The 20,150-nt window shown below is 53.1% G+C and overlaps 1 protein-coding gene across 6 annotated transcripts; it reads right to left on the reverse strand.

Moving 5' to 3' along the window:
* Positions 1-9: 9 nt before the first annotated feature.
* Positions 10-20,100, reverse strand: SMG9 (SMG9 nonsense mediated mRNA decay factor). 6 transcript variants are annotated; one of them, XM_032323891.1, is made up of 14 exons: positions 19,847-20,100; positions 16,450-16,605; positions 14,050-14,124; positions 13,696-13,960; positions 13,506-13,603; positions 11,614-11,726; positions 8,172-8,283; positions 6,309-6,404; positions 5,804-5,889; positions 3,211-3,317; positions 2,385-2,492; positions 2,088-2,216; positions 1,636-1,780; positions 10-540 (listed from the first exon to the last, which is right to left on the reverse strand). In XM_032323891.1, exons 2-14 carry the CDS (start codon positions 16,597-16,599, stop codon positions 462-464), a joined length of 1,563 nt encoding a protein of 520 aa, XP_032179782.1. In that variant the 5' UTR covers positions 16,600-16,605; positions 19,847-20,100; the 3' UTR covers positions 10-461. The 6 variants fall into 6 exon arrangements, with proteins under 6 accessions (XP_032179782.1, XP_032179778.1, XP_032179780.1 ...); XM_032323887.1 differs by lacking the exon at positions 10-540 and adding an exon at positions 550-1,176; XM_032323889.1 differs by lacking the exons at positions 10-540; positions 19,847-20,100 and adding exons at positions 550-1,176; positions 19,715-19,735.
* Positions 20,101-20,150: the final 50 nt, after the last annotated feature.

A 20,150-nucleotide genomic window follows, 5' to 3' on the forward strand; every position in this document is an offset into this window, starting at 1 on the left:
CCAGAACAGGCTTGCGTGATTGTTTTTATTCAAACCACCAGGTCTGCCCCAACGAAGAGCTCCCCAAGACCCTGCTGCACCTCACAGGAAAGGGCTCAGGGTCAGGGAAGAGGGACCTGCTGCTCCTGTCCCTGCAGAGGGAGGTCAAGATGGAACCTGGGATGCTTGGGGACCATTCAGACTACTCCCACTGCCTGTCCCTGCAGGGAACCGAGGATGGGCTGCCCTGTCCCAGATTGGGGGTGGGATCTCAAAGTTGCCCCCTGAACAATACTCCATTTAGGGTGGGGGGCCTAGCCCTGGACACCTCATGTCTCTGGGCGAGAATGTCGCGGTCCTTCATCCATCAGGCCTGCTGCCACTCTCCACCCACGGGGGGCGGGGGGCAGGACACGTGTGGTCCCTCACCAACCATGGGGACCCAGAAGGGGGTTCTCCGCATGACGCTCCTTCCCTCGGCCTCAGGCCAGCAGGCGGCTGTACTCTGCCAGGGCAGAGGACTTTTTCACGCCGTCCCAGATCCGGGCAGCGTAGTGGAACCTGTGGGAGGAGGTCAGCAGTCAGCTGCCCCGGCTGCGGCCTGTCAGCCTCGCACTGACCTGGCCGGGTGGGAAAGCAGGCACTGCATACGACCTGCACACCCTGAGACCAGAACCTCCGCGGCCCGGACACAGGGAAGACAGCAATGCTGATGGGACTGGCCAGGCTCTCAGACCTCACCCCGGATGAGCCACACTGAGGGTGCCTGGTCTGGAACCCAGGCCTCAAGCCCCAACTCCGAGTCCAACTCCGAGTCGCCCCACCCCACACAGTGTTGGCCTCTGTGAACTCCCTCCAGAGTCTTACAACAGTTAGTTGTTAACAGCTACATGACCCTTGCCTCCCTGGGCTCTGCCACTGACAGTGAGAGGAACAGAGCTCCCTGTCCCCACCCCTGAATGGCTGTGCTGCTGTGTGTGCTCCCCAGAACCCCTTCTGGCCCCAGCTGACCGCAGACCCAGGGGAGCCACGCTAGAGGCTGCACCAAGGCCAAGCTAGTTCCCTCTCAAATGTGTGGCTCCTGGAAACGAGATGATGCCGACCTGAGATGCAGACCTGCTGTGGGCTCCGGACACAGTCACATAGAGTTGGGGCTGGGGAGGCTCGGGGCTCTGTGAGAGCAGGTAGGAAAGCCAGCTGGCAGAGAAGGAGTGAAGGTGGAGGCGGACAGTGGGAATGTGCCGTCCAGCGAGAGCTGGAAAATGCAGCTGCTCTGGGGACTTTCCAGTGTCTTCTGGGAGGCCACACTTTCTGCCCTCAGGGCCTCAGAACAAACACTCCTCGAGCCTGACTGGGATCCCTGCTCCCACTCCTCACTGTCAAATGATACCTGGCCACAGCTGCTGTGACAGAGCTGTGTGACATCTCCTGTCTCCAAGCCTAGATTTCCCCACTAGTAAAACTGGTGACACGACTTCAACCCTGCTGGCTACTTGGGAGGACTCAAGATCCCATGGAACAGCATGCTGCCGGGCATGGAAGCCATCAGCGATGTTTCCGAGAAGGAAACCGAGCTGTGGAGGGATCACGGAGACCTTCCTCTTGCCTGCACCAGGGTGGGGCCCTCACACTGACCCCTCTGCCAGGAGCTCTTACCAGTTTTTCTCAGTGAGGATCGTGTGTGACAGCTGTGGCCGGGCCATGGACATCACTTGGCTCCGGAGCTTGCTCACCAAGGACTGGAAACTGGGGTGGCCCCGGTACCCAGGGAGCAGGGAGAAGAGCGGGCTGGAACCGGGTCCTAGAACGATGAGGTAGGGAGGATAAGGGCGCCAGCCTACCAAGAGAGGGCCTTTCCTTTCTCCTGGTCACCCAGCTTCCTGGGCTGGGACACCAAGAGTACGGCCCCGTTCAGACCAGTCCTTCCTGTACTTCCACAACTTGGACACATGCTCCTAAGAAAGGCTCCAAGCACCTTAGAGACAAGCCAGAGTCTCCCCTCAGACCAGTGTGGGTCCCTACCACCCCAGACCAGGGCATCCTGTGTCTCCCAGACCAAGGAAGAACTGGCAGCCCTTGGACCAGATTCCCTCAAGGAGGAACCGTACCTGCCCTTGGTGGGTTTTCACTCTCTGCTTCGCTGTCCATGAAGGGCACCAGGAACAAGTTGACCTCAGAGTCCAGGAAGTCAGGTGGGAGCCCAGGGAAGACATTGCACTGTAGCATGGACAGGGTACCTGTGGGAGAGAAGCCATCAGCCTGCAGGTATGATGCTCAGGGGCAGGGGAGGTACACGGATGATCTTCAAGCTAGGGGCAGGAGGCCAGTCTGGACACCGGGCCATGGGACCAGACCAGGAGTCAAGAGGCCGCTGGCCAGCGTTGGCGTGGTTCAGGGACCCTCACCCTTGTAACGTAAGTGCGAGTGAGCCATGAGCTGGTCAATCATCAGGTGCATCTGTCGCAGCTTTCGAGGACAGAAGTCTTCTCGACGAGCTTTGTTCTGCAGGAAGACTGAGGGGCGGGAGGAGAGACGCAGTCCTGTGAGGCCGCTGGGGCTTGGCTGTGTGGACTTCCCCCCTCATGCCAAAGATCTGCGGTTACCCTGGGTTCGGAGTACTCGTAAATATTTACGTGACATGTTACTTTGCTTCGAGGCTCTGCAACAGGCCCTGGGGACCCAGATACGAGTCAGATGTGGTTTCTGCCCCCAAGGAGCCCCTAGTCTGATGGAAAAGACAGAAGAGGAAGATAGGCACGGGATCAGGAGTGAGAAGGGAAGGCACCAGGGGCTTGGTGAGACAAGAGGAAGTAGGAAGTCCCGGCCTAGGGCAGCATAAATGAACTAGATCTTTGTGGAAGAGCAGTGCGTGGGCAGAGCACAGCAGAGCGAGGACGGAGCAGGCAGTGTAGGCAGAGGGAGGGTGAGCAGGGTGCCCGGCACCACTCAGGTTAATGGCAACTCATTCCGAGTCTATGCTGGAGATGCCACGGTCAGAGAAATGGGTGGATGTGGGTCCTTTCTGCAAAAAGCGATCATTCTGATCAAGGAGCTGGAGCCGGAGCCAGACCCAGACTCAGGCTTTGTGCTCTTGGTGGCCAGGTGGGACCCTCGAGGAAGGAGCAGCTACTCTGCTCTTTCTTCCTCCCAGCTCCCCACTTACCCAGTGCTCCTGGTTTTTGCCCCTCATTCCTCCTCTGCCCACCCCTCCAGCCCCAGAAAACCTCTCACCCAGGTGGGGGTAGTACTCAGTGCCTTCATCGGAGCCTGAGGAGCTGCTGGACTCATGGCTGGGGGACGGGGTGGACGGCTTCACCATCTCGGCTGTCTGGAGGAACCTGGGGTTTGGGGTGAGAGGTTGGTGCTCTGGCACCGGCACCCCCATCCCACAACCTAGGGAAAGGGCTCTCTCTGTGGATCTGGTAAAACTACAGCCACACTCAGATAAATGAATACACACCCTCTTTTGCAAACAATTTTAGGGAATTCATAGACAACTCTCTCACACACCAATCCGTGGACCCATGCTAGATGTACGCATTTTTTAATGAGCTTATGCTGTTAAAAAATACTTACACAAAAACAAAACAAAACAAAAAAATACTTCCATTTTTTAAAGCATTTGTACGATCACAGCAAAACTGAATTAAATACAGGGATTTTCACAGACACCCAGCCCCCACACATGCACAACATCCCTCTACTATCAACATTCCCACGGACCTATAACCCATTATCATCACCCAGTGTCCATGGTTTATACTAGGGTTTCCTCTTGGTGTTGTATACAACCTCTTGGTCATGTGTCCACCACCCAGTATTACAGCACTCTGTGCTCTGCCCTACCCACCCCTCCCTCCCCTCCCAACCCTTGATCTTTTTTCACTTGTCTCCACAGTTTGGCCTTTTCCAGAATGTCATATAATTGGAATCATACAGTAGCCCTTTCAAACTGGCTTCTTTTACTTAGTAATATGCACTTAAGGATATATACTTTCTCCATGTCTTTTCATTTAATTAATATTCCATTGTCTGGATGTACCAGTTTATTAATTTACCTACTGAAAGACACACTGACGGCTTCCTAGTTTCGGCAATTATGAATAAAGCAGATTTGAGAGAGAGAGAACAGGTGCATGAGCGTGCAAGAGTGGGGAGAGGGGACGAGAGAGAATCGTAAGCAGACTCCACGCTCAGCATGGGGCCCAATGTAGGGCTCAATCCCAAGACCCTGAAACCATGACCTGAGCCAGAATCAAGAGTCGGACACTTAACCGACTGAGCCAAACAGGAGCCCTGTGAATACAGCTGCTTTATAAACATCCATGTGCAGGTTTCTATGTGGGCCTAAATTTCAATTTATGCTATTTTAAAATAACTTTTCCAAATACATAAACAAAATACAACTGCTATCAGAGGTAAGGGATAATGAGAACCAATAAAAAGCTACGGATATTCTCCTCACACAGACACATACCCAAGTATGTCATTCAGTTTCAAGGGGTTCACCTGCCAAGAAGCGCACCGCGAGGCTCTGCCCCGTGCCGTCCTGCATCTACGCCCCCGTCAGAACGTGAACCACACAGGGCAGTGTTTCATTCACACCTGTGTCCTCAGTGCCCAGAACAATGAATGGCATCCATAAATGTTCAATATCTTTGTCATGTGAATGAATTCAAAGACACAGTGGTGTGGGAGGGGGGTACAGTTTCAGAAATAAGACAATTTTATCTGGTCACAACAGCTGGATGTCCCAGAAAGTCATTTTTACTGCTGGCCAGACCCACACTTCACCCCCACGTCCAGGGTCATCTGTAAACGCTCAGCTTGCAGTCATCAGCTGCTCACTGTGTCCAGATACGACGTGATCACTGAACACTTTCGAGTCTTCCACTCACTTAGTCTGAATAGAACAATCTGCTTATGAGTAGCCAAGGAAAAAGAAGCCACTCCCCTAGTAAAAGCTGGGGTTCAAACCCAGGGCTGCCTCACTTTGGAGACACCTGCTTCCCTTGGCTCCGTTCTCCCCTCCTCAGGAGCTCCCGCTCCTTCCTTCTGTCTGGGCCCTGTGCCCAAGGCGGCTGGCCTCCACACCACTACGCTCTGGGGCCTGAAGCCAAGAGGAACCCTCGTGCCTCAGGTTCTAAGCCAGTTCTGTCTTGGGGGGTGGATTTCTAGAACCTCCAGCTGCTTCAGGTAGGCCTTCTGCCAGATCCCAACTCCTTCCCCCTCTTCTTGCCTGCCAGGGCAGCGACAGAATGGTAAGCACGCCTGCAGGGGATGGGCAAGATGGCCAAGCTGGATCCCGACGATGTTCTCCACTCAACGAACATGCATTAATTATCTAGCTTGGGCCAGGCACTGTGGGAGGCACTGGGGCTCCTGGGGCATACATTCTAATGGGGGAGGCGGACCATAAAGAGACCCACAATGTCCTGTCAGGGAGCGATGAAGGCAAATGAAGGAAAACACAGTGGGCTAAGAAGTGGAGACTTCAAACGACATGAGAGAGACTGAGGCTCTCAGAAGAGTATTTCTGGCTGAGAGATGGAGGAATAGCCATGGAGTCACTAGGGCTTTAACGGAAGGAGCGAGGGAAAGCAGTGAGAGTAAAGGTCAGTGAGGTGACCGGACTGTACTACGGAGGACCCTGTAGGTCATACTTGGGAAAGACTTTGGATTTTATTCTGAGTGATGGAAAAAGTCAGTGGAGAGTTGTCAGCATGTGTATATAGGCTGGATGGTGGTGACCCACTCCGGCTCACATTCTAAAGGGGTCCCCATCTCTTGCCTGGCTCCCCCTCCCCACCCACCCGCTCCTCACCTGTACAGGCTGAGGTCTGTGAACCAGTCCTGGACGACGATCACCACATGGCAGACCGTGAAGAGGAAAGCAGCAATCTGGAGTGACTGAGAGTGGGCAGGAAGGGACGACAGAGTTGAAGGTCCCCTCTGCCCAGGCCGGGGTCCCTGATCCCAGGACTACACTAAGGGGGCAGCAGGGCAAGAGCCTGAGCCTGAGCCTTGAAGCGCCTCCTGCATGCCCAGGCTGTACTGGCTCTTCCTTTACGGCCATCCGTAGAGTGACCACCCCACCTCACAAAGGCAGGTAACAGGGCTGAAGGGGGAGGGGGCAGGAAATGACTTTTCTGAAGAGCAGGGCCAGGAGGTAAGCCAGACAGGACTCTCAACGTTATTCTTTCCTACAGCTCTTGGGGCCCCCAGGGCTCTTTATGAAGCATAAACTGGGTAAACCCACATCCAGCTCCCCATCACAGGTTGAGGGGAAGGATGCGACCTCTCCTCTAGGACGGACTTGGCCCCCTCACCTGCATCTCAACGTAGGTGTGGGGCAGGTTGTACTCCGGCGGCAGCTTGCGGTCATTGTTGATAAGGTGATCCAAGATGGAGGGACTCAGGATGGGCTGCAGCAAGGGAGAGAAGGTGTCAGGAAAGGGCTGGTGGCTGGGGCTCTGAGGGTCGCAGCCACCCAAGTTCCACATGTTGAAGGCAAATACCTCGCCTCTCTCAGGACAAAATGAGCTCAGGAATACGGGCAGTTTCTAATGAGTCAGTGCGAGTGAGCAAGAGGAGGTGAGAGCAGAATGTTTCAAAGCAAACACACTTCGCCCTTTCACAAGTCGTCACTGCTCTCAAGTGCCTCACGCTCGAGAACTCTCCTAGTGCTGCTAACCGTAATGTTGACTTGAATGACAAATGTCCTTTCGAGTGTCTTTTTCTTCCCTTAGTTGTCTCAGAGGCTTTTAAAACTTCACTAAGATAATTACTTTGGTCCAGAAACAACGATTAGTGTGAAAGTTGGCAAGGATTTAAAAATTACATCCGTGGGTGTAAAACAGTCAGTAGTGAATGAGTTCATCACCTTGTCTCTAAGGAACACTCCATCTCAAAGGGTTTTGAGAAGTCTTCTTGACTTCTTACGGCCATGAGTGGAATTCTTTAGGTAAGAGGCTCTCCCACTGCTCACTTTCTCGGACTCCCAATGCTGCGTGCTCTATTCTGCCTTAACTCCCGTCTGTTCCACGTGGGTCCCAGACCCAGCTTACAGCGGCTCAGTTGGTCTCTAGCACAGAGACGAGCCCCTGCACAGGGCCTGGCTCAGATCTCATGCTGCATTTGTAGGTTTTCCACTCTCTGCGTCATCAATGCCTATGAGGACTCGAACTCTGTTCCATCAACACTCAGTGAGCACCAAGCATGGGCCAGGCCCTGACCAGCAAGCTGCTCCCTGAAGAGCACCCGGCAGGTGGGGAGGGGGAGCCCTCCACATGCAGGGGGCTGCGACAGAGCAGTGCTGTGATGGAAGGTGCATGCGGCACTGGCGGGTGCTCGGAGGAGGGGAAGTCCTCTGGGAGGAGAAGGCACTAGCCAGGCAAAAAGGCAGGGGAGAGAGAACTTCTCACGATCATGATACCACCAGCTAAGAGGAGGAAGTATGTACTTCATGTCCAGCACTGTCGTTAGGACTTTACTCATCTTCGCTCACTGAAGCCTTACAAAACCCTACCCGGTAGGCAATAGTATTCTTCCCACTTAAGAAAACTGGGGAACAGGCAGTTTCAGATAAAGGGAACAGGCTGGGGACACCCCAGAAGGAGAGAGATCATGACCTTGTGGTGTGTGTGGTGGAGCTAGACACGCAGCAGAGAGGGCAGGCTAGAGTCCGAGGGAGGAAGCTCCACAAGCCTTGAACACCATGCTAGGGACGGGGACTCTGCCTGAGGTCAAGGGAGAAGATGAGGAAAACCACCAGTCACACACATGACAGGTCAGCTCGAATGACAGTGACGGGCCTGAACACTATGGGACAGGTCCGATGCCAAGCACTCTGCTGGACTGTCCTACTAAATTCCTGCAATGACCTGGGAGGCTGAGAACAAACTATCATCCCCTTTTATAGACAAAGCAACTGAGGTCTAAGTGGGTAGACACGTGGTTCAAGTCACCCAGCCCGTAAGAATTAAAGGCCAAATCTGGACATACACAGACCGACTTCAGGGCCCACACATTTAACCACTCTGCTAGAAGATTCTTTAGGCTACTGTGTACAGGATGGATGGGAGGGTGGGGAGGGAAACATGAAAAGAGACTAAAGCCCAAGAAAAGACATGAATCATTCTGGGATGAAGCTGAATGCGGCACATGTTAGGGTGGGGGGTGGAGGTTGGCACCTGTGTGTCCAGGAAAACGATTCGCTCTTGGGTAATAAAGAAGTCGATGCCACTGGTCTGGTTGCCCCCACGTTCCTTCATTTCAGCACTCTGGGCCCGGAAAACATACGCCCTGTGGAGAGGGGCAGGCGGGGTGTGTTAGAGGTCTGGTTCTTAGCCTTCGACGCCTCCGGAGCACGACCCTGCGAAAGGAATGTGTGAGTCACGATGCCCTGCCTTTCCACAAAGGCTTCCATCTGTGGCCCCTGCCGTCTGGGGGCCTACATTTTATTCCGCATGACTTTACCCTCACTGTTAAGATCTGTCCACCAATGAATGAAGTCAGTAGCCTGAGGTATTTAAGAGCAGGGACTTTGCTCGACTGCTGGGATTTCCAGTGCCAGCTCTGCCTCTTCCTGGCTAGGTGGCTTTGGGCAAGTCCTTCATCTCTTTCTCCTCTGTTTCCTCATCTATGAACGGGGATAACAACAGTCTCAAAACTCTTGGCATTATGATGAGGCTAATGTACAGGAAGCCCCTAGGAACGTGCCTGATGCACAGTGATGCGTATCTGGGAGCCATTAACTACCAACTGCACCTGCCACAGGCCAGACGCTGCAGACACAGCACTGAGCCCTCCCCACCCCCAGGACGAGAGGCCGTTTGGCTACAGAACTCGGTTCCCAGTTCCTCCCTTGTGAGGAAGTCCCCCTCAGTTCCACCTGCGCTGGATGGGGAGAAGAGACCAAGCAAAGCAGGCAGAGCTGAGCCTTGCCCTAAACCAACTAAACTAACTTGGTCATATTCTGTGGCTCGGACAAAGAGATTTCCTCTTTCAATCTGAAAAATCAGGGTAATGGTACCTAGCTCGCGAAAGGTACTCCCCGCCTCCCTGAGACGCTTAGTATGCTGTCTGACACAGAGCAAGGGCCTCCCGCCTCACGAACACTGCACTGAAGGCCTCGCATGCGCGAAGCAGCGCGGACATCTCTGCTCCCGCGGAGCTCCCGGTCTACCTCGCAAACCAAGAGAAATCAGTAACTTCGAGCGGCAGGAAGAAGAGGTGTGAGGCCTTCTGAGTGGGGGTAACTCGGCTGGTAGAGCTGGGAAGGGATGCCATAAAGACGTGAATGACCACACTGAGAGTCAGAGAGAAGAGAGTTAATTATGCAACTTGAATTAAGTAAAAGGGAAGGTGCAGGGGGGATGGAGGATGAAAGCGAAGACGGTCCCAGGCAGAGGACAAGTGGTGTGTATGAGGCATCAAAGCCGAGTATGGTGAGAGCAGAGAACAAGGCGGCTGGGAGCCAGAAGGGGGTATGCAGGCCTGTGAGACACAGTAAGGAGCTGCGGCTTTGGCTAATGAGCCTGGAGAAGCCCTGAAGACGTTTAAGTGGAGAAGTGAAAGGACTGGATGTAGTAAAAAGCTCCCCCTTGTGCCGTACGCTGAGGACCGTAGTGTGGAAAGAGCAGATGACAACTTACAGGCCCGACACCCTAGGCCTCCCTTACCACTCCCCCCCTTTTTTAAAAGATTTTTTTATTTGACAGGGAGAGAGAGAGAGAGCGCGCATGTGCACACAAGCAGGAGGAGGGGGAGAGGGAGATGCAGACTCCCCATGGGCCTGGGAACCAGACACGGGTCTCCACCCCAGGACCCTAAGATCACGATCTGAGCCAAAGGCAGCACCAGAGCCCCTCCCTTAACCTCTCTGACCAGGCTGCCTGTGACTTCCCATCTTGCTCACTCTGCTCCAGCCCCACGGCCTCCACGCCGTGCTGCACGCATACCAGGCAAGCTCTAGCCCCCGAGGCCAGCTTGGACCACTCCCTGGTTAGAACTCTCTCCCTCCTCCAAGTCTGCTTTTTCTCTATGTCCTGCTTGGGAGGCGTCCCCTGAACCACTCGATAGAGTTAGAACTGGCATCTATCCCCCATACTACTTCCTTAGAACCCCTTCCCCTGTGGTTATCATCTTCTAACATCTCCAAGAACTTATCTGTTTGCTACGGACAGAGGTTTTTGCCAATTTTGTTTGCTGCTGTATGCCCAGCATCCAGAACAGCACCTGGCACATCATTAGCACACGATAAACACTAGCTCAACTGAACTAAAGCAGAGAGACCAGTTAGGAGGCTCTTGGCATCCTCCAGGGGAGGGTCAGGAGACAGGAATGAAGAAGGGAAGAAGCAGATGAGTTCTTAACATAATCCAGAGACCCGATGGCAAGAGCTGAAATCAAAATCCACCATGCCACAGGCGGACGTGGCTCAAAAAAGACCAGCTAGGCCTGTAGAATTCTCTCTAGCTCAGGAATCTGAACTCAGAGCTGGGGGGACATTTCACTGGCTGGGGGAAGCGGAGATGGAAAGAATGTTATCTGAGAGCTGGGGCTGCTCCCCAGCGGAGCCAAGGTGAGCCGAAGTTACAACTGAGTAAGTTACAAGTTATAAGAGAGGAGATGGCGTGGACTGGGAGGAAGGGCAACCCCACAGCTCTGGTTCTAGTGGATGTATATGCTCACAACAGTGGTTCTTAACTTGTTCTGGGTCTCCCTCAGACCCTTCTAAGATCCAGTGGAAACTGCAGACCCTTTCCTTAAGAAGAAAAGCCTGACTGCCCATACACGTAAAATTCTGCATTTTACTGTTAGGAGGTTCGTGGAACCCCTGATGCCAATCCATGGAATACAAAGTAGTATCGCCTGTTTCATTAAAAAAACAAACCCCTGTATTTTTTAGACAATCCCAAGTGGCTACTACCCTTTTACCTTCCCCAGTTTGAGTCTTCTTTAATCAGACTATGTACGGTCCCCCTCCTTCCTAGTCCCTGCCTTTCCCCCTTTCCTCCCCTGCCCTCAGTTTTGGTCCCTAGTTCTTAAGCTCCCTCTTCCCCTACATCCTCTCCTGTGATTTCACACTTTACTTTACAATCATGCCATCCTTCTTCAAGAATGCAGAACTGAAGTTGGTTTAGAACCCACGCCCGACATCTGGGTCTCTTTCCCCTTTCTATTTACCATGCCTTATCAACCAATATCTCACAAGCATTTGCTCTGTGTCAGGTTCTTACTAATGTTTGCCGTCCTGATCTCATCCTTCAAAAGCCCACTTTACAGGTGACAAAGTGAGATCTTGGGAGGTGAAGTAACCTGGACAAGGGCAAACAGTTGGTGAGTGGCAGGGCTGAGAGACTGAGGTCAGCCTAAATCTAAAGCTGGGTTCTGTACCATTCCTGGAGCAAGGCAGGGAGGGAGGGAGGGAGAAACAAGATTGGTTTCCCTGGAGCTACACAAAGATTTAGTCCAGCCCCTAATCACCCCCATCTGACAAAGGCATGGAGGCCATGGGAGGTAAAACATTATCTCTAAGTCCTTTTGGCAACACCACTTGCTATACCTAGGCCCACCCTTCCCCATCCCAGGTGGGTGCCCACCTCCCTCCTGGCCTTCCATATCCCTTACCTCTGGTCCTCCTCAGGAGTATTGGCCGACAATAGTGACATGACCATGGACTTGCCTGTCCCCTGGAGGCCCAGGACACCAACCACCAACACGTCAGTCTGATCCAACAGGTACTGTGGGAAGATGAAGGACTGTGACCCTCATAAATGTGTCAGTTGCTGGAGTGGGAGTGAAACTGGGGTGGGGTGGGGTGGGGTGGGGCAGAGACTTCCAGACAAGGCTGGCCTGATGAAGAAAAACTTCCATGGCTTGAATCCTGAGCTGGGCAAAGAGCCTGTACATGTATGTGGCGGCACAAAGGATAACTTTTGTCAGAGATCCCAAGTAGTAAAGAGCCTGGCATGGTCAAGAAGCTGACAGGAGGGGTGCCTGGGTGGTTCAGTGGGTTAAGCCTCTGCCTTTGGCTCAGGTCATGATCCCAGGGTCCTGGGATCAAGCCCCACATTGGGCTCTGTGCTCAGCGGGGAGCCTGCTTCCCCTCTCTGCGTGCCTCTCTGCCTACTTGTGATCTCTGTCAAATAAATAAAATCTTTAAAAAAAAAAAAAAAAGAAGCTGACAGGAGATCAGTGTGGCTGGAACACACTGGCTAAAAGGGGAACCTGACTTTGCTGAAGAGAAGGAGAAGGGTACAGGAATGAAGGACGGGTGGAGGAAGACAGGTCTTGTTACTGAGGGCTACTGGAGCAGACTCCTGCAGGGCTTTCGGCTTCGGGAAGGCCGGGAAAACATATGGAAGCATGAAAAAGGGGAGAGAGTACAGGAAGGGTTGCTCAGTCTGTCCTGGCTCCCATCTGTGGGATTTAAGGGTCTCGGAAAATCCTGAGGCCTTCACCCCTGGCCCACCAGTTCTGATGCCTTCCACCACCAGGGGGCGTGAGAGGCACTCCTCAAGAAAAACAGGGACGTCCTCAACTGGCTCCTTGGAATCACCTGGAGTTTTTTAAAGGAAAAAAAAAAAAAAGGCAGCTAATCTCAGGCCTCACCCTAGACACATTAGAGCAGAAAACCTAGGCCTAGCCCAGTTCAGTAAGGCAGACGCTGTCCACACATGGCCATTTAAACTTAATTAAGATTAAACAAAGCTATACTGGCCACATGTGGAGTATGTGGACTTGTAAGTGCCCATGAGCCACACCTAAGAAGAGTGGCTACCACACGAGATGGTGCAGATACACTCTCAACACTGCATAGTGTCCTACCTGAAGAGCAGGCCTGGACACTGGCTTTTGTTCTGTTATGTTTTAAAGCTCCCCAGTTGATATCCGTAAGACAGTGGACACAGAAAGGCAGCAAGCCAGGTAAGAGATGGGCCTGGCATGTTGTTTTAGTAACTCCAAGCTGCCAGAGAAGGAAAAGGGACACATCTGGGGGAATCTGGGCAGGGATGGGCAGGGACGGGATGGGAAAAGCAGCAGAAGAGAAGTGAAGCCTGGGAGACCGGAGGCAGGGCAGTGCAGGAATGTGAGGTCTGAGCTAGAGCGGGGGCCGCCGTGATGGACAGGGAACCTCTGGGGAGTGAGATTCAAACCAGTTAGCACTGGTACAACATGGGTTTCACTCAGTTAGAAAGGGAACTGGAGCAGGGTCCAGGAGGCTGCCCTGCTGTGGGATGGCATCTGGGTGATAGTGGGAGTCCCTCCTTGCCAACCAGTAACCAGTGGCAAACCATTTCAGTATTTTAACAACCAGCACAGCCGATCTAGTGGAAGCCGCTGCCATCCAGCCCTGGCTGAGGACTCTGATTCCTTCTGTCTCATTGCTGCAACTGCCGGAAAGCTGGCCAGGCTCGTACTGCCTGCCAAGAGGGTGGCGGTGGGGAGTGGGGTGGATGTGGCGAGATGTGGCACCTAGGGACGCTCAAAGCGCGGAGACACGACGGCCCCCTCAGTACCTCAATGGCGCTGTCACACCAATTCATCTGGTCGTCCACCAGCTTGATGCTGTGCTTCATGCGTTCTGGGGGCAGTAGTTTGGCCTGGCCCACGACCGCTGGAGACGGGGAAAGCAGGAGACAGGATGTGGTGAGGCTCCGTGTGAGGGTATTCCAGCCCCCAACCAGATCCTGCCCAGCCCCAACTCACGGTCCATGGCTGCTGGTGCGGCAGTGCCCATGCCTCGGTTCTGGATCTGGTACACAGGCTGTGTGGGCCTCTGCCCCTCCTTTTCTCCCTTGGGTGGTGCAGGGGCTGCAGGGGGCGCGGGGGCAGTGCCCTCGGGGGTGGAGGCATTTGTTGCAGCCGCAGGCCCTTTCCCCTCTTCCCGCGGCTTCATGAGGACGATGGGCTTCTCCAGAGGGGCTGGGGCAGGTGGGGCAGCAGGGGCTGCTGGAGGTGGTGGCTGCTTTGACTATGGGAGAGAGAAGTTTCCAGTCAGAGGGAGGGATCCTTGCCCTAACTGCTCCCAGCCTCCCCTTCAGAAGATTCTTCCCCGCTCACCCGCTCTGCTGGAGGTTTTGAGAGGATGATGGGGGTTTTCTGCATGACCGATGAGCTGGTCTCTTCGCTGCCATCCTGTGGTGAGGGAGGGCAGTTACTCAGGAACGGCTCCCCTGGCTCCCCTGGGACACTCCTAAAGGCCGTCGTCATGTGCCAGGTACAATTCTAAATGCCTTCATATATCAACTTCTCAATTCCACCAACGACCCCGGGAGATAGATAACGATTATCCCCATTTTACAAATGAAGAAACTGAGGTCCAGAGAGGTTACTTCCTTGCCCAAGGTCACACAGCCAATAAGCAATGGAGTCAGGATTTAAACCCTGGCAGCCTGGCTCCAGAGCTGCACTCCGTGGCCTCTGCCAGACAACAAGCCCAGGCAGAAGGAGCCAGGGCCCAGGAGCTCGATGTGGGTTCAAACTTGGCCCTGCCTTTTGCTGGCTGTGTGAACTTGGATAAGGAACAACCCTCACTCCAGACTGCTTCCTCATTTGGCGAACAGGGATAGGAATTTCTTCATGGGACTCCCACAAGATTGAAAGTAGATGAACTTGTAAACGGTCCGCATGGCAGGAGCTCAGTGCCTGCCGGCTGCGATCCTGCCCGCTCCTCCGCTGATTCCCACACCTTGCCCTTCTCATGCTTCTTTCGACCCACCCCCGACTGGCCTAAATGGAAAGGGGAGAGATCCGAGTTTGAGTCTTGTTCTTTTCTGGCTCCCTGACGAACCTCAGGAGAGCCATGAACCTTCACCGGGTCTGTTTCTTCACCATATACTGGGGATACTGGCCTATGGTGAGGAACAAACAAAAGGGCACAAAAGTGTTCTAGAAAGAACAGTTATGACAGAACTACAGGAGAGGCCGTGGGCCTTCAGAAGGCCAGGGAGGAGGGGAGGATATGTGGGGCCGAGGCTGTGAGGGCGGCGAGAAGATGGTGGACAGGAGATGTACTCAGGAGGCACAATGTCCAGCCAGGGTGTCGGACTGGCTTGGGGAGGGGGTGTCCAGCCAGGATGAGGCCCGATGGGCTGTCACGGATACTAGGAGAAGGAGAAATGGGAGGGAGCTGCTGAGATCAGCAGGGGACTCAGAGGATGTGAGGAGTCCACTGACCAGTCAATGCCAAAGTCAGAGACAGACCAGAGACTCTGGAGTTGCTTATCCCCCTAGGAAGATGGTAACGTTCCCCAGGATATGTGTGGAAGGAAGAGAGACGCTCTCTCCTGTGCTGCAACTCAAGGGAAGGAACAAGCAAGAGCTGAGCTTACTGTGAAGAAATTCTTCTTCATGTTTGCAGTTTTGTGGTTCAGAAACTGGTCCCAATTGCCCCTTTCTTCCCTCCCCTCCCCCCCCAACCCAAACCTCTCAAAGGTGGAGAAAGAACCTCAGTGGGGAGCAGCTTCTGGCAGTGACTCACCTAAGCACACGAGGGGAGCAAGGCAGGACTTGCACCCGTGCCAAGGCTCCGTATTCCCAGCCCAGGACACTCGAGCAGAGAGGACAGGCTGGGCTTGGGCTCAGCTGGATCTGGCCTTGAGTTCTGGCCCCAAAGCTTACTGGCTGTGACTTTGGGTTAGGTCTCTTCTCCTCTGAGACTCATTTTCTTCATTAGTGAAAATCAAACCTAGGTTCTACTTCATGCGGGTAGCTCTAAGGGTTCAGGGAGACCCCAAAGGATGTTAAAGCACTTTGCGCAGCGCCAGCATACCACATGCTGCCCAACACAGTGAAAGCTGCTATTGTTAGGGGGCGCCTGGGTGGCTCTGTTGGTCAAGCATCCACCTCTAGATTTTGCCTCAGGTCATGATCTCGGGGTCATGGGATAAAGCCCTGCATCAGGCTCTATGCTCAGCGCAGAGTCTGTTTGTCTCTCTTCTCCCTCCACCAACCTGCACGTGTGCTCTCTCAAAAAAATAAATAATATCTTAAAAAAACAAACCAAAAACCCAAAACAGCTGCTGCTGCTATACGACTCTTTAAAACACGAGCTTATGGCACCTCTCAGCTCAAACTCTCCAATGTCAGTTTCATTTGGCGAAATCCAAAGTCCTTTCCCAGGCCTCTCAGGTCTCTCCGGTGATCTCCTATCACCTTCCATTCTTCACCCACTGCAGCCACACTGGCTTCCTGGCTGCTCCCGGAATACACCACACTTAAGGCTCAGGGCCTTCACATTTGCTCTTCAGATGTCGTTATGATGTATTTCCTCACCTCTTCAGGGAGGCCCTCACTGTCTACTTCATCTACGACAGCCACCTCTGTCTCTCTCTGCCATTACTCCAAGTTTTGTTCACAGAGCCTCAGCATCTACATTAGTGCCTGGCACATGGCAGGTGCTTAAAAAACATTTGTGCAACGAGTGGATACATGATGTTGCCCTTGGGCCCACTCACTCACCCGTCTCTCTCTCTCCCATGGGGCGATGTAGTCCCTCTCCCGACCACCAGGCCCAGAGAGGTTCTGGGGGCCACCAGGGCCAGGCTCCTTCCACCGTCGCCGCCTCTCTATCCCATAGAGCCCAGGCTGACTGTGGCCAGACTCAGACATGGTTGCCTAAAGAAAGAAAGAGGTTGATTTCAGGGTAAAGAGACGCTCTGCCATCTGTCTGGCTCACTCTGGACTGTAAGAAGGCACTTTGTTTCCAGAGAGCTCTGTGGCTGTGGCAGTGACTGCCAGCTGCCTCTCAGGATCTACTCTTTTCTCACTTCTTCCAAAAAATATAAAACTCTCAGTTCTGAGCAGGGCACTTGGCTGTCCAGAACACACTTCTCAGAATAATTTCCAGGTAGGTGTGAAAGACCCTCGGCAGCTCCAGCTAACCGAGCACACCGACCGAGACACCGACCGAGGGGAAAGCGGGGGTTTTTATAGACAGGTACAAACAAGTTTTGGGTGGGGACGGCGCTGATTGATTGATCCTTTGAACAGGCATACTTGGCGTCAGTGGATTGGGTCAGGGGACCCCGTGGGAAAAGCAGACAAAGCAATCTTACAGAAGCAGAACTGGCCGGTTAGCCCACGCATGCGAAAAAAAGCACTACCAGGATATTGAAGGCCTGGTTACTTATCAAGTAAAGACAATTGGGAGTCTCCTGGTGGAATGTTACATTCCTGCTATCAAGCATCCTTGTTAATGAGATTTAGGTTTAGAAGAAATTTAACTTTATTTACTTTTCCTTCCACTTCCACCTCCTTCGGTTTTTATGGAGGGGAGGGTGACATTAGGGCTATTGATAAGGTAACTTCTTTGTTGTAATCTCAAGGAAATTTGCAAACCAAGGGAGACTCCTGTCTTGCAGGATTGCGATCTCAGCAAGTTAACTATTTATCATTTTATGGCAGTCAGGGGTGCCTGAGGAATGCTACACATATGGAGGGGAGCGGATGAAAGGTGGGGGGGTGCAAGGCGCCAGCTTTTGCTTTGTCCTCAGCCAGCCTCCTGCTCCCTCATCAGGTGGTCATGTGTGACCAAGTTCTTTCTGGCACTGGTATGACACCAGAAGTGTGTTTTGGCAGCTTTCAGAAACTTTCCTTCACAGACAATGGCACATGCCTTTTGCCCTCCTTCTGGCTGAAAATGTGATGTGCAGGCTGGAGCTCAAGCAGCTACCTTGGGCTAGAAGGAAGGAGAGAATGCGTGGTAGAAAAAGATTCAGAGATCCCCTATTAACCTTATATTGTCTACTTCTGGATGCAGTGAGAAACAAATATACTTCTCTTACCTGTAGCCAAAACTATTCCCAACTATTAATCACTTTGCCCCAACATAAGCACAACTCACAGGGGAAGGGTCACGTAAAAATGGGACATGTTCTTTCCCAAACTGCAGCAAAACATTTCCTTACACATCAGTAACATGATCCTCACTCTGACAACTACTGTTTTGATTATGAAATACTGGCATACATGGGGCACTCAAAGGGCCTAATTTCATCTGGTGTCTCATCTGGCATCAGTCTGTTTACCTTCCATTTCTGATGGTCAGCTATCCCTCACACTCCAAGGTCTCACCAGTGGTTAATCTAAGGTGTTATAAAATGTACTGCTACCCATATGATCCACCCTACCATTTAACGATCTTTATAGGTCCCTCTAGGGAGTTTCCCCAGCTGTTTACCCTTCCTCCCAGGGAAGTGTCGGAGTACTTAACAGTCTGTGTGCAAGACTGTAAGACCATCTACTATTGAGCTCACCGATCAAGCTGGCAAACTGTAGCCTAGGGACCAAATCAGGGCTGCCTTCTGCTTTTGTAAATATGTTTTACTGGAACACAGCCACGCCCATCAATTTATAAACTGTTTATAGTTGCCTTCTTGATAGAATGGTAGAGCTGAGTAACTGAGACAGAGACACTATGGCCTGCAGCATCTCTGGCCCTTTACGGTTTGCTGACCCTTGCTTAGTGCTTAAGTGCCTGTGAAATCATTCTGCGAATCCCCCCTCCCACCCAAGCAAACAGTGACTAACTGGGCCCAGTGCCGGATTCTTTCTCCAGAACTGCAGTGTTTACAGGATGTGGGAGCAATTTTGCTAGCCAGGTGGGACTTGTCTAGCTCCTTTCTCCAAGTGCCTTCTCTGCCTGCCACAAACAGCTCTAGACGGCCTGGGGAGACAGGAGGGCAAGGCCTGTTTACACACGCTTATGGAAAACGATCCACTCAGCACTTCAATGACTGTTTACAGTCTCGGAGGGAGATTCCCTCAGAAATCGGAACTCCTGCCTTCCTTGCAATTAAGTGTTGGTTTACACATTATTCCGGAGACAGCGCCACTCCCCCACCCAGTGCTTAAGTGTCTCTCTTCTTTCCTCAATGGGGATTCTATGCCAGTGCTCCAGCGTCCGTTTATTCTATGCCAGTGCTCCAGCGTCCGTTTAACCAACCAGAGGGCCCTCTTCCCAGACTAAGTGTCCTCTCCCACGTTATTCTGGGAACTTCCATGGTACCTGCGTCTGCTTGACAGCTCTTTGGGGGAGCTCCCCAGAATCTGAGTCCACCTACGTGCAATGTGGGGACCCCCAATATTTCCAGGCTCCTTTGAGGATTCTCCCAAAATGCCTGAAGCCAGTCTGTGTTCACAGGACTCTGACGGACACCTCGCAGATGCCAGGAATCTAACTAGGCATTCTCCGGGCAGCTTCCTCAGCACTTGTGCACTTCTCCACATGACACTTTCGGGGACTCTCCCAGAACCCAAGTGTCTATTGGCAAACTCCTAATTCCTAACCCCATATTTATGCCCGCCCACCCCCCGAACCTAAGGGCCGATTCACACTATTTTTCTGAGGGCTCTCTGACACTCAAACACGTATATTTACAAGTTTGTATACGGGGTACCCTCCCCCCAAGAACTTATGAGTCTATCAATTACTCAGAGGGCATCCCCCTTAATTAGGCACCTGCTTGCAAGCCTCTTATGGGGAACCCTACAACTTAAGTTTCTTTTTACACAGTATTTGGAGGACCTCCTGGGCATATAGGGTCTGTTTGCAGACCCTCTGGCGAGCGTTTTCCCAAAACTTGTTTCTCTTTACACGTTCTCGTTGGGACCTTTGCAATACTTAGACCCTCCCAGAAGCCAAGCTCCTATTTACAAATTACTTATCGGTCTCCACCCCAAGCCCGCAAGCCCGGTATTTTAACGGCCGCTCCCCCCTCCCTACTCAAGTTACGCGAACCCGTCAGCCGTCCCAGCGACTGTTTAACGGTCGGAAAGGGGGCGGGGCCCCGAAATGCGCCCCGCGCCCCGCCCCCTGCCGGCGCACGAGCCTCGCGCGGGCTTGAAGGACCCTTACCTAAGGCGGCTGCTGATTGGCTCTTGGGGCGCAGCGCTACGCGCGCTTTCCGTGACGGGGCTGGTGGGGGGAGGTTCCACCACAAGCCACGGACTTGTAAATGGCGTCTGGGGGACAAGGAGCGTGGGGTAGACCGAGAGAGCAGGCACCGGTCACTCCGGAACCGGTCTAGGAACCCCGGAAGCGGCCCCCTGGGGAACGCGGGGCCGAAAGAGGAAGAGGAGGAAGTAGCGCGGAACGGAGCTTAAAGCAGGACCCGCGGGGTGTCGGCTTGGCGCATGCGCTGAAGGCTAGGCGCGGGAGA

The sequence above is a fragment of the Mustela erminea genome, chromosome 19 (genome assembly GCF_009829155.1).
Source record: "Mustela erminea isolate mMusErm1 chromosome 19, mMusErm1.Pri, whole genome shotgun sequence".
NCBI lineage: Eukaryota > Metazoa > Chordata > Mammalia > Carnivora > Mustelidae > Mustela > Mustela erminea.

Excerpts from the sequence above, each read along its gene's own strand:
- SMG9 (XM_032323887.1), bottom strand. The coding sequence starts at position 16,599 with ATGTCTGAGTCTGGCCACAGTCAGCCTGGGCTCTATGGGATAGAGAGG. Across the intron at positions 11,727-13,505 it reads GGTGTGACAGCGCCATTGAG|TACCTGTTGGATCAGACTGA; the intron begins GTACTGAGGGGG and ends ATCTTCCCACAG. Across the intron at positions 5,890-6,308 it reads ACACCTACGTTGAGATGCAG|TCACTCCAGATTGCTGCTTT; the intron begins GTGAGGGGGCCA and ends GCCCACTCTCAG.